A 13,012-nucleotide genomic window follows, 5' to 3' on the forward strand; every position below is an offset into this window, starting at 1 on the left:
TGTGCGTGTGCTGTGGGGACGGCTGGAGCTTGGCCACATGGTTACAACAGCAGGGCTTGGCTTCCCCCAGGTGTTGGGTGTCCTGCCCTGTGCTGAGTGGCCCCGGTGGCACCACTGACACCCTGCTCTAGGTTTGGGCTCAGCTTCGCTCTCTGGGGACTCCTGCAGTGGTGGCAGCCCTTGTTTGGGGAGGTGGGGGACACCATGCCCCATGCTGGTGGCTGTGCAGGACCACTCTGGTGGTACCTGGGGCTGCCACCTCTTTGCTTGTGCCACGAGGCAAAGCCACCTGTGCCTTGCCCCAGCCGTGCCCGGAGAGTGTGGGTGCAGCTGTAGGTGACACTGTGACCTCCCACAGGAGTACATGCACATGATGGGCCTCAGCAACTGGTTGCACTGGAGCGCCTGGTTCCTCATGTTCTTCCTCTTCCTCCTGGTGTCTGTGTTCTTCGTCACTGTGCTCTTCTGTGTCAAGGTGAGCGTCTGTCCCCAGGCCACGAACTCTGTGCTGGCAAGGCACAGGGATGACAGGGCTACTCTGCCATGGGACTGTCCTGGTGTCCCAGGGCTCCTCCAAAGACGGGAATTTGGGTTTCCCAGACTGAAATGGGCAGTGCTGCCCCACAGTTGCATCCATGACAGGGGTGACTCCCCCTGGAGGAAGGTGGGGATTGGAGCCCCAGGGACATGGCATGCAGAGCAGGACCACCCTGCTCCCACAGCCTCTGGAGGGCCTGGAGCTCTCTCCTCTGCATGTGCCCACACCAGGGGAAGCAGGAGGGAGCTGTCTGGGTGTTGACCAGGGTGTCCCCTGCCCCATAGACTGCATCACACGAGGGAAATCTGTATTTCCTCCCTCTGGAGTGGTCTGGGAGTTTCTGGGTGTTCTCACCCATCTCAGTTTGTCTCCAGCACTTGGAGAACATCAGGTCTGTGCTGCTAAAGCCATGGCTGGCTCCAGCAGCTCTAGGCTTCACAAGATTTTCTTGGCAGGTGAGCGAACAGGGAGCGGTGCTCACCAACAGTGACCCCACCCTGGTGTTCACCTTCCTCGCCATCTTCTCCATATCCTCCATCTCCTTCAACTTCATGGTGAGCACCTTCTTCTCACGAGGTGAGTCCCCCCACGCTGCCTCCTTTTGTTACTGACCACTTCAACTTGTGGCGGGGGCATTTCTTCCCATTTTTGGCTGTATTTTCTGCACAGTGTGTGGAAGGGATGTGGGTACTGTTGCTTCCCAAACCAGAGCAGGTCCAAGGGCTGGAGCCCCTCTGCTCTGGAGCCAGGCTGGAAGAGCTGGAGGTGTTCACCTGGAGAAGGCACCAGGGACACCTCAGAGCCCCTTCCAGGGTCTAAAGGAGCTCCAGGAGAGCTGTAGAGGGACTTGAGACAAGGGCCTGGAGGGACCGGACAAGGGGGAATGGTTTCCCACTGCCAGAGGGCAGGGATGGATGGGATATTGGGAAGGAATAGTTCCTGTGAGGTTGGAGAGGCCCTGGCACAGGGTGCCCAGAGAAGATGTGGCTGCTCCATCCCTGGCAGTGTTCAGGACCAGGCTGGATGGAGTTTGGAGCAACCTGGGATGGTGGAAGGTGTCCTGCCCATGGTAGAGGGTGGGACAAAGTGATCTTTAATGTCCCTTCCAACCCAGACCATTCCCTGGTACTATGACCAGCTCCTGTCATAAGGCCTCATCTGGCTGGCTTGGCCCCAGATTCTGCTCTGGGATGGGCGGGGTGCTTTTGCAGCTGCCCTCCATGGGGTTGGGGTTGGGGTCAGGCTTCTGCCTTGCTGTGGGATGTGGGCATGTCCTTGTCCTGCCCCCACATAACCACGCTTTGTGCACAAGTCTGGAGTGGCCCTGGATGGGAAGCTGGTGAGGAGTGCTGGGTGGCATCACCCTGACGTTTTCCCTCTCGCTTTTCCCTGTGCTGGCAGCAAACGTCGCGGCTGCCGCTGGCGGCTTCCTCTACTTCTTCTCCTACATCCCCTACTTCTTCATCTCGCCCCGCTACGACCTGATGTCCCACAGCCAGAAGCTGGCATCCTGCCTCATCTCCAACGTGGCCATGGCCATGGGGGCGCAGCTCATCGGCATGTTTGAAGGGAAAGGTGAGCAGGGCCATCTGTTCCTGGGAGAGGAGCATCCCCTTCCTGTCAGCTGGATTTTGTGGTGGGGTGGGACTGGCTTGGTGGAGAGACATTGGAGAGAAGAAGCAATTTCCTTCTTCTTACTAGAGCTGATTGCTCCCATACCAGGGCTCTCCAAACTTGTGCCTGTGCCCCTGGGCTGTGCAAAATGCCATCCTCACTTTAATTACCAAAGGATTTCTGTTCTAATGGATGGGAACCATTGCATTTCTTCCTTCACAATATATATCCTTAATTCCTTTAATTTAAAAGAGTCTGTTATTGGTTCCATGCAGAACCATGCATTTACTAGGTGTGGCAGTAGCAAGGTGGCTGTAGTGATTGGAGGGATGATGCTGGAGAAGGGATTGTTTCTTCCCAGGCAGTGGCAGAGAATGGCATGGAGGGAGCATGGTGGGGTGGGGAGCCTCGAGGTGTCAGTGCCTCTTTTCCCTCCATCTGCAGAGGACCATAGAGCTGTGCAGGTGCTCCTGGTTAGGGAGCAGTGAGCTGGCAGAGGGGCTGCTCTCTGCCAGTCCTGGAGAAGATGGTCCTCCTGGGGATGCAGAGGTAGCAGTGTCCCATGTGCCTTGCAGGGACTGGCATCCAGTGGAGGGACCTCATGAAGCCGGTCAGCGTGGATGACAACTTCACCTTGGCCCAGGTGCTGGGGATGCTGCTCCTGGACTCGGTGCTGTATGGCGTGGTGGCCTGGTACGTGGAGGCCGTGTTCCCCGGGGAGTACGGTGTGCCACAGCCCTGGTACTTCTTCCTCACGGTGAGCACTGCTTGCACCCCTTCCCTGGGCTTGACTGGCGTTCACTTGGGACAGTCACCATTTTTGTGCCATGCAGGAGGCCAGTCTGATGGGTGAGGGTGGCACCATCTGACCTGCAAAATCCTGGGGTTTGCAGCATGTCCTCACTGAAGGCTGATGCAGCTGTAGATTTTTTACTGTGGATGAAGGTCATCTTGGCTTTAAAGCTCTCTCCTAGCACTTCCTGGCATGCAGGGTGTTCTTCAATGTCTCCAGGCCCAAGCAAAGGCATTGGAGAGAAACCCCAGGTGGGAGCAACCAGATCCAGCTATTTGACACCCGTGAGCACTGCCATGCAGGCAGGCATGGGTGACCTGTGTCCGGCTGCCAGCCGCCACGTGCCAGGGGGTGGGTGACAACTGTCACCCCATCAGCTGAGCCACCCTCACTCTGCCAAGCCAAACACTTGGCGTCACCCTCTGCAGCTGCAGTGGGCACTGCGGCTACATGGCTGCAGACAGAATATCTTCTGTTTGGATACTGGAGATGGATCCTTTGTTATTTGATAGAGAGGCTCTTCCTTCTCCCTTCCAAATTCCTCATCTCAGAGTGGTTTCACTCCAGCATCTCACTCCCTCTTGCTGTCAGACCAGGGAAACAGAGATGCAGCCATTGACAGAAGCTGATTTTGCATCCAGGAGTTATTGAATTGTTATCCCCACTGGGATTTAAGATCCCAAACACTTAGTTCATTCCTAGAGAGCCGTGTCAAAAAAAAAGGGGCTGTAACTGCAGCAGCTGGACCCAGGCTGTATTTAGTGTTTCTCAGGGGTTTTGGAGGGGACGGTCATCTGTGGGCTCTCCTGGGCAGGATGATTCTGCCTGAGTGATTTTACTTCAGTGGAATTTCTTCCATGGAGATGAAGATGGGGAAAAGCTGCTGTGTAAGCACAGGCAGTCCTGCTGTAAGGGAGAGATGGGGGAAGGCAGGAGGGCAGGAGGAGCTGTTCCATTGTGTCAGCCTTGTCTGCTGAAGACGTTCTGGTTGGTAATTCCCAGGCCAAGGACAGCAGTCTGGGAGATCCCTGGGAGGTGTCTGTGGGAGGAGGAGAGTGGCCAAGGCTGGGATGAAGAGATGGGCTCTGCCTGTGCCTGATTTCTGTCTCTCCCTTCCTCCATCAGCCCTCGTACTGGTGCGGGCGGCCCAGGACTGTTGTGGGGAAAGAGAAGGAGGAGGAGGAGGACCCCGAGAAAGCCCTGAAGAGTCAGTACATTGAGGAGGAACCAGCTGACCTGGTGTCAGGCATCAAAATAAAGCACCTGTCCAAGGTACTGACTGCTCAGCAGAGCGCAAACATACCATAATGTTGGTTTTGTAAAATATGTTGCCTGCAAGCAGCTTCTGTATCCTTGTGCTGCCCTGGGGCTGAGTATGGCTCTTCCCAAGAGCTGGCTGCAATTTGTGGTGGGATGAAGTGCTGCATACTTAGAGGTGCAGTGACATCTGTATTTAACTTGTTGACATCTGAATTTAACCTGAATTAGACCTGTTGTCTCCTGGTAACATCCCGTGAGCATCCCAGGCTTTGCCTGCTGGATAGAGCTGAGGCACTTGCCTGAAGCACAGCACCAACTCATAGACTTGATCTCCACAGGTCTTCAAAGTGGGAAACAAGACAAAAGAGGCAGTGAAGGACCTGACAGTGAACATGTACGAGGGGCAGATCACCGTCTTGTTGGGACACAATGGTGCTGGGAAGACCACCACTCTGTCCATGCTCACAGGTAGGAGTATCCTGCTGCAGGAACTGATGGCTTTACCCTCAAAGAAGAGCAAGACTCTGTCTCTGAGGGCAGGGAGGGGTTTTTGATCTTCATTGGAGCACCTTCAGTTTCCTGGGCTATTGGCTAGGAGTGCCAGGGTAGTGAGAGGGAGATGGAAGGAGCATGGGGGGGTCCCTGCTCAGCCTTCCACAAGAGTGGGATCAGGCAGTGGGTGAAATGACAGCCAGATTTTGTGCTGGAGAGCTGTGAGAAGAGACTGAACCTGCTGTAGGATTGCTCTCTATAGGCTTTGCCATGGTAACGCAGATAAGATGGAACTGGTGTTTGTCATTCTTGATCTACTGGGCTCCAGGATACCTATTTTGGCAGGATGGACACAGTGACCTTGGATGGTCCTCTTCTGTTCTCTATTGCTCTGAGCTGCTCCTGGCAACTCAGGGGGCTCATGGGACATTCCTGGAACTCTGCCCTGGCCCTGCCTGGCTCTCTGCAAGGCTCAGAACCATGTTTGACCTGTCTGTTCCTCTCCTTTCTGCACTGGTGGCCCAGTTCCCACCTATGGGTGCCCTGCAGCCTGTCCTGCGGGCAGGAGGAAGCTGTTGTATCCCAGCCTGAGCACGAGACAAATTTGCTCTGCTTCTTGGCAGAAAGCTAGCAGGAGGGGATGCTCATCAGGACCCTCTACATTTCCCACTGGCTCTTTGCCACTGAGGTCACCCTGAGCTGCTGTGTCCTGCTCCCCACAGGTCTGCACTCCCCAACAGGCGGGCAGGCCTACATCAATGGCTACGAGATCTCCCAGGACATGGTCCTGATCCGCCGCAGCCTGGGGCTGTGTCCCCAGCATGACGTCCTCTTCGAGAACATGACAGTGGAAGAGCACCTCCACTTCTATGCAGGGGTGAGCCTGGCACTGTGCAGGGAGACAGCCCTGGGGAAGGCACCTGGGCCCCTGGATGTGGGGAAGTGTGGTGAGATATATCAAGTGGGTCCAAAAATGGTCAGAGGATGGAATACCTCCGCTCTAGAGCCAGGCTGGGAGAGCTGGGGGTGTTCACCTGGAGAAGAGAAGGCTCCAGGGTGACCTTGGAGCCTCTTGCAGTGACTACAGGGGTTCCAAGAGAGGGATTTTGGATAAGGGCCTGGAACGACAAGACAACAGGGAATGGTTTCACACTGAGAGAGGGCAGGGTTAAATGGGATATACAGAAGAAATTGTTCCCTGTGAGGGTGCTGAGGCCCTGGCACAGGTTACCTTGAGAAGCTGTGGCTGCCCCTGGATCCCTGGAATTGTCCAAGGCTGGGTTGGACAGGGCTTGGAGCAGCCTGGGGTAGTGGAAGGTGTCCCTGCCCATGGCAGGGCAGTTGGCCTAAATGATCTTAAAGGACCCTTCCAACCGAAACTATTCCATGATAAGCAGATCAGCCCTTGCATCCTCTTCCCACCTCATCTGCAGGCTGCTGGAGGAGTGGAGAGTCTCAGATAGCACAACTCTGTGGAACCACTCCTGCCAGCTGTGCCAGCTCCTGCACGGGTGGGCAGGAGCCCATCTCTGCTTCCCCACTTTCCTGTCTGTGTATGGAGCAGGGAGTGTGGTGGGGTTTGACAGCCCTGCAGGTGGGCTCATCCCTCCCTTCCCTGTCTGGCAGCTGAAGGGATACCCAGCCTCCAAGTGTCCTGAGGAGATCAACCACATCCTGAGGATCCTCGGCCTGGAGGACAAGCGCCGTTCCCTGACCAAGGCTCTCTCTGGGGGCATGAAGCGCAAGCTGTCCATCGGCATCGCCCTCATCGGGGACTCCAAGGCAGGTGGCTTTGCTGGGCTCACCTCACACCTGGGGCCAGTGTAGGTCCTTGGGGTGGCCCTGAGGCTGTTCCTCATCTGTGGTGAGCCAGTGGGAGAAACAAGGACAGCAGGGAGCAAGCAGGAGCACCTCCACTCTGAGGGTCATGCCCTGAGGCTCTGCTGTCTGGTAGCTGCTCCCCAAGATCATTGCTGTGAGGCCAAGGCTCCTCCTGGGCCCTGAGGTTGTCCCCTCCCATGCTGCTGGGCCTCCCTCAGCCCTTTCTGACCTGCTCCCATCTCCTGAGTGCAGGTGGTGATGCTAGATGAGCCGACGTCGGGGATGGACCCGGCCTCCCGCAGAGCCACGTGGGATCTTCTGCAGCAGCAGAGGAGCAACAGAACCATCCTGCTGACCACTCACTTCATGGATGAGGCAGACCTGCTGGGGGACCGCATAGCCATCATGGCCAAGGGCGAGCTGCAGTGCTGCGGCTCCTCGCTCTTCCTCAAGCGCAAATACGGTATGGGAGCAGAGCGGGCTGTGCTCCGTGTCTTTTCCTGGCCAGGGAGGAGGAGGAGTGGTATAGAGAGCAGGGAGGGGAGCCATTGCTCCTTGCCTGATGGCTGGTCGCTCCCCATCCTGCTGTTCAGCCTCTCCTGGGGCCCATCCCCATATTTGCTCGTGTCCGTGTCTGGTACAAAGCGGTGCCTGTGCATCCCCCTCTGTTCCAGCCCCCTGCCCAGGCTGGGCTGGACTGGGATTGAGCCTCCTCTCCCTTCTCTCGTGGCTCCCCCCAGGGGCAGGATATCACATGGTGATGGTGAAGGAGCCCTACTGCAACCTGGGGGAGATCTCCCGCCTCATCTGCCAGTACGTGCCCAATGCCACCATGGAGAGCAATGCCGGGGCAGAGCTGTCCTTCATCCTGCCCAAGGAGAGCACACACAGGTAATGACATTGTCCTCTGCTGCCCCTCCCTGCGGGGTCCCCTTGTCTTCACACAGTCTCAGAGGCTTTCTGGAAAGGGGAGCTGCTCCCTGCATCAGCGCTGGTCATGGAAAATGGGATTCAGTTCCTCCTGTAATGCTGAGGGTGGCACACATGAGGCAGAATGTTGTAGCTCTGAAATCAGAACTATGCACCGAGGAGGTCAGGGGAGCTGATTGTCTCCATCTTTTCTGTTCTCTTGAGACCCTTCCTGCAGTGCTTCCTCCTGGTCTGGAGGCACCAGCAGGAGGATGTGGAGCTCCTGGAACAAGTCCATGGAGGCCAAGGACTGGAGCCTCTCTGTTTTGGACCCAGGCTGGGAGAGCTGGGAGTGCTCACCTGGAGAAGGGAAGGCTCCAGGGACACCTCAGATCCCCTTCCAGGGCCTAAAGGAGAGCGGGGGAGGGACTGGGGACAGGACACAGGGAATGGCTTCCCACTGCCAGAGGACAGGGTTAGGTGGGATATTGGGAAGGAACTCTTGACTGTGATGGTGGGCAGGCCCTGGCACAGGGTGCCCAGAGAAGCTGTGGCTATCCCTGGAAGTGTCCAAGTGGTTTGGAGCACCCTGGACTAGTGGAAGGTGTCCCTGCCCATGGTAGGGGGTGGAATGAGATGGTCAGTAAGGTCCATTCCAAACTCAAACCCTTTTGTGTTTCCATGATTGTGTGGTAGCTGAGGCAAGAACGAGCAGCCAGTGGAGGCCAAAATCTGCCCCTGGGGACAGGGGTGTGCTCAATGCCACAGGTCACCCTGGGGTTGGATGCAAGACTCCAGCCAGCTGCAGGACTGATGCGCAGAGGGTCTTTACCCCTGCGTGCCCCCTCCCACGAGTGTCAGTGTCTGATGTTTCCCTTCTCTGCTCAGGTTTGAGGCCCTGTTCACGGAGCTGGAGCAGAGGCGGGAGGAGCTGGGCATTGCCAGCTACGGCGCCTCGGTCACCACCATGGAGGAGGTGTTCCTCAGGTAGGTAGAGGGGTGACCAGTGCCCGCATGCTTTGGTGATGTCCAGCACTGCTCTCTGGGGCACTTGTTGGCTTTGGTCTCTTGGCTTTGGCTTCCCCCTCTCAGAACAGCTGTATCCTGCCTGGATCTGTTTCATCTCCCACTTTCCCTCCTGGCACAGGGTTGGGAAGCTCGTAGACTCCAGCATGGATATCCAGGCCATCCAGCTGCCTGCTCTGCAGTACCAGCATGAGAGACGCTCCAACGACTGGGCCATGGATGACTCCAGCAGCCTGAGTGGCATGACGGACATGACGGATGACAGCGGGGCACTCATTACTGAGGACTGCTCCAGCATCAAGCTCAACACCGGGGTGAGTGCTGGTGGGTCAGTGCAGCAGGAACGGGGAGGGGACATGTGAAGGGAGGGGTTTGAAGTAGGGTTACCAGGTGGAGCCTCCCCCAGGGTTGCTTTTGTTGCGTGTGGTTTGGAACATCGAATTGAAAGTTCAAGTTGGAATCTGCATCATTAGGACAAATGATTTTTAGGGTTGGTAGGGTTGGTTACTCTTCATGTTAATCTTGGGATCCGAGTTGCTCTTTGAGGTGATCTAATGTGGTTTTCCACCTGCCGTTGTTCCATCATTGAGGTTTTCCAGAAGGAAGATGAGAAAATCCATCTTCCTTCCGTCACTAGGCTCGTGTTCCACTTCCCTGGCAGCCCTTCATGCCCCGCTGCCTCAGCGCCTGTGATCAATATCCCTTGTCTTCTCAAGGGCACATCTCAAAGGCAGAGGAGGAGGAGGATGTTTCTGGGTTTGAAAAGCACAGAGGGTGTTTGCAGGGGCTGGGCTGGGTGCTCACCCGGTTGCCCGGGCCGACACCTGCCCTGTAGTAATCCTGTTTGGGAGCCTCAGGTGCTGGAAGGTGGAGGAATGTAAAGATCATGGCTAAAGCTGCTTTTAACACCTGAGATCTCAAAGTGACTGTGACTCGTTCAGAAGCCATGGAGTTGGATGAGCTGGAGCTGGGCAGCTGCCCTGCTAATCCCTTTATAGGCTTAGCTGGAGAGCAGGCTCTGCTGTGGGCTGGCAGGTGCAAAAAGGATGGCGATGGTTTGGGGTCATCTTCCACATCAGCTGCATGGGGTGACATGTCCACAGCTGGCAGGGCTCACCGTCACCCGACCTCTCCCCTTGCAGTTCTACCTGTGCTGCCAGCAGTTCTATGCCATGTTCATGAAGAGGGCCATGTACAGCTGGCGCAACTGGAAGATGGTGGCGGCGCAGTTCCTCGTGCCTCTGATCTTCACTGCCTTTGCCCTCATCGTGGCCAAGACCTTCCCGGGCCCACGGGACTCGTCCCAGCTGCGGCTGACGCTGGAGCCCTACGGCCAGACCATCGTGCCTTTCTCGGTGTCGGGCGCCGCAGGGCTGCCGCAGAGGCTGGCAGAGCAGTACACGGAGCTGCTGGATGCCCAGCGTCAGTCGCCGCTGGAGGTGCTGGGTGAGGGCTCAGGGAGCACCCCTGGCACGGGCGGTGCCTGACAGAATGTCCAAAGGCCACTGGTGTGGGTGGTTTAGGTCCCAGCTGGGGCGTATCTGATGCTTTCCTGCGTGGGAGTGTCGCATCATTGGCAGGACCTCTCCTCACTGTGCTCCTCACAGCAGAGCTGTCTTCTCCATAACCCCATGTTTGTGGCCACTGGAACAGGCTCCCCAGGGAATGGTCATGGCCCCAGTGCTCCCAGGGCTCAAGGAGCTTTGGACAATGCTCTCAGGCACAGGGTGGGATTGTTGTGGTGTCCTGTGCAGGGCCAGGAGTTGAACTTGATGATCCTTGTGGGTCCTTTTCAACTCAGGAGATTCTATGGATCTGTGTTTCTGTGATCAGGACTAGGGTGGGTCACCAGGGCTGAGTCTGTTTGGGATCTTTTCCAGTTGACCTCAGTTAGGTCTGATGTGACGGAGCCCGCCTGTAACAGCCCTGGTGTTTGGCAGGTGGGCTAGAGGAGTACCTCATCTCCCGATCCTCGGAGGAAGGAGGAGCCTTCAACGAGCACTACATTGCAGCCGCCTCCTTTGAGGGCACCGGGAACCGCACGCTGGTCACGGCGCTCTTCAACAACCAGGCCTACCACTCGCCGGCCACCGCCCTGATGCTGGCCGACAACGCCATCCTCAGGGTGCTGGCAGGCCCCAACGCCTCCATCACCATCACCAACTACCCCCAGCCCCGCAACATCACCGAGAAGGCCAAGGACCAGCTCATGGAGTACGTGTGGTGATGGCACAGGGCTTGCTTTCCTGCTAGGGCTCCCATGGGTGCAGGTTGGCTTGGTTGTGCTGGGGTCAGTGGAGAAGCCGGGCTGGAGCTTCTCAGACCCAAATGTAGCTGTGATTGCACTCAGGAATTCAGTGTAGCAAAGCTGTGGAGATGACTTCCCAGCTGAGCCTGTCAGCCACGTCACCCCATCCACATCTCAGGTTGGCTGTTCCCCTCAAGATACTGGATGGGGTTAGTTTCTCCTGGGTGCTCATAGCAGGGGAGGCCATGTGGCCATGCTCTTCACAAAATCCCACATCCAGGGCCTTTGAACCTCACCTAGACCAGAGGGGCCATGTCTGGGACCTCACCAAGGCAGGCTGGAGGTTTGTGGTATGCAGGGTGGGCTGTGCTTGGGGGATGGTTGTCTCCCTTGAGTGTTTCTTCAGCATGTTGGCAAAGTGTAGCCTCTTCAAGAAGCCCGGTGTGGGTGTGCTGGCCACAGCTTTCTCAAGAGTGGCAGCAGAGGGACTCTGCTCTGCTCTGCTCTGTCTCCTTCAGAGACAGGACCCAAAGGAATGGCTGAAGCTGTGTCAGGGGAGGGTTAGGCTGGAAATCAAGAAAAGGTTCTTCCCCCAGAGAATGCTGGGGCACTGCCGAGGCTCCCCAGGGAATGATCATGGTCTCAAGGCTGCCAGAGCTCCAGGAGCATTTGGACAATGCTCCCAGGGATGCATAGGGTGGGATTGTTGGGGTGTCTGTGCAGGGCCAGGGGCTGGACTGGATGATCCCTGTGGGTCCTGTCTAACTGAGACTATTCTATGATTCTATGCTGTCCCTGTGTACCCTCAGCATTGGTTTGCTGAGGTGTCCCTGCCCTAATGTGTCCCCCTGTCCCCACAGAGGCCAGACTGGGTTTGCCATTGCTATCAACCTGCTGTATGGAATGGCCTCACTCGCCAGCACCTTTGCGCTGCTGCTGGTCAGCGAACGCGCCATCAAGGCCAAGCACGTCCAGTTTGTCAGCGGTGTTTATGTGGTCAACTTCTGGCTTTCTGCCCTGCTCTGGGACATCATCAACTTCCTCATCCCTTGTGCTCTGATGTTGGTGAGTCACCCCTGGCACCCCAGTGCCCTCCTCATTGGCGGGAGTGCTGGGCGCTGCTCCTCTGGGATGTGTGTGGGTGCAGGGAGAAGGTCAAGGCTGCTGGCATTGTCTCTGTAGAAATGACCCACAAGAAAGCTGTCCCTTGGTCCTGCTAGGAGCTGGACCATGGCCAGCCAGCTGGAGCAGTGTCCTCTGGCAGCTGAACACTGCTGTTGGGACTAGAAAATGTTAAATCCATGGGATCTTGGAGAGGAATTCCACAGATCTGCCCTTCTGCATCTCAGTCTGCAGAAAGGGCCTCCCCTGGGGACAGCCATGGGCTGGTAGGACCCATCCATGAGGGGCTGTCTGGATCAGTGCAGTGCTGATATTACCCTGGGCCATTGGGACAAGGAGACATTGCCTGAGGTCAAGCCAAATGTGCCTTCTCCCCACATTGCTGTGCCCCAGGTGATATTCCAAGCCTTCAACGTCCAAGCCTTCACCCAAGACAGCCACCTCGTTGATGTGATGCTGATCTTCCTCCTTTATGGCTGGGCCATCATTCCCCTCATGTACCTCCTTAGCTTCTTCTTCTCGGTAGCAGCCACAGCCTACACCCGTCTCACCATCTTCAACATCCTCTCCGGCACCGCCACCTTCCTCGCCGTCACCATCATGAGCATCCCAGGTGGGTCACTGCCCTCTGTACCTGCCCAGCCGTCACCAACAAGGTCCAGTCCCCAGGGGGGCTCTCTGACCCCAGGGCTGGTCCCACAATAGCCATAAAACACTACAACAGTCCATTCTCACTCATTAAATGTGACTAAATGTTTGGTTTCCCTCTAAACTTGGCAGTATCAGGGTTTTTTCTCCCAAACCAGCAGTCTCTAATCCATTGATCCACCTGTTCTCTTTCAGAGCTGGGCTTAGTGGACCTCTCCAAGACCCTGGATAAAGTTTTTCTCATCTTACCCAATTACTGCTTGGGCCAGTGCATCAGTGACTTCTACCAGAACTACGAGTTCATTCAGTTCTGCACCTCCTCTGTTGAAGCCATCTTCATCTGCAAGGCCTTCAGTGAGTCTCTTCATCCTCACCTGGCCAACCTCCACAGCATCACTGGGGGGTTGTGTGGGGTGGGTGGTGGAACTGGGCAGTGTCATGGGGCCTCTGCCTGGGCAGTAGCTGCAGGTATCATTTTAGAGCAAAAACTGGGCAACATATTAGGACATACATAGGAAAAAGTTCCTTAACTGGACCACCT

At 56.5% G+C, this 13,012-nt stretch overlaps 1 protein-coding gene across 2 annotated transcripts in view; it reads left to right on the top strand.

Moving 5' to 3' along the window:
* The window catches only part of ABCA3 (ATP binding cassette subfamily A member 3), a 38,983-nt gene that overhangs the window by 18,734 nt on the left and 7,237 nt on the right, over positions 1-13,012 (top strand). For both annotated transcript variants that reach the window (XM_053957635.1, XM_053957633.1), the window contains exons 7-23: positions 359-475; positions 994-1,114; positions 1,940-2,113; positions 2,728-2,909; positions 4,071-4,217; positions 4,544-4,673; positions 5,420-5,574; positions 6,324-6,479; positions 6,771-6,981; positions 7,259-7,409; positions 8,316-8,414; positions 8,575-8,767; positions 9,596-9,899; positions 10,394-10,667; positions 11,562-11,766; positions 12,217-12,436; positions 12,667-12,825. In XM_053957635.1, the coding sequence (XP_053813610.1) occupies positions 359-475; positions 994-1,114; positions 1,940-2,113; positions 2,728-2,909; positions 4,071-4,217; positions 4,544-4,673; positions 5,420-5,574; positions 6,324-6,479; positions 6,771-6,981; positions 7,259-7,409; positions 8,316-8,414; positions 8,575-8,767; positions 9,596-9,899; positions 10,394-10,667; positions 11,562-11,766; positions 12,217-12,436; positions 12,667-12,825 (2,998 nt within the window). The remainder of the gene's footprint in view (positions 1-358; positions 476-993; positions 1,115-1,939; positions 2,114-2,727; positions 2,910-4,070; positions 4,218-4,543; positions 4,674-5,419; positions 5,575-6,323; positions 6,480-6,770; positions 6,982-7,258; positions 7,410-8,315; positions 8,415-8,574; positions 8,768-9,595; positions 9,900-10,393; positions 10,668-11,561; positions 11,767-12,216; positions 12,437-12,666; positions 12,826-13,012) is intronic.

This window comes from Vidua chalybeata, chromosome 16 (genome assembly GCF_026979565.1).
Source record: "Vidua chalybeata isolate OUT-0048 chromosome 16, bVidCha1 merged haplotype, whole genome shotgun sequence".
NCBI classification, from domain to species: domain Eukaryota; kingdom Metazoa; phylum Chordata; class Aves; order Passeriformes; family Viduidae; genus Vidua; species Vidua chalybeata.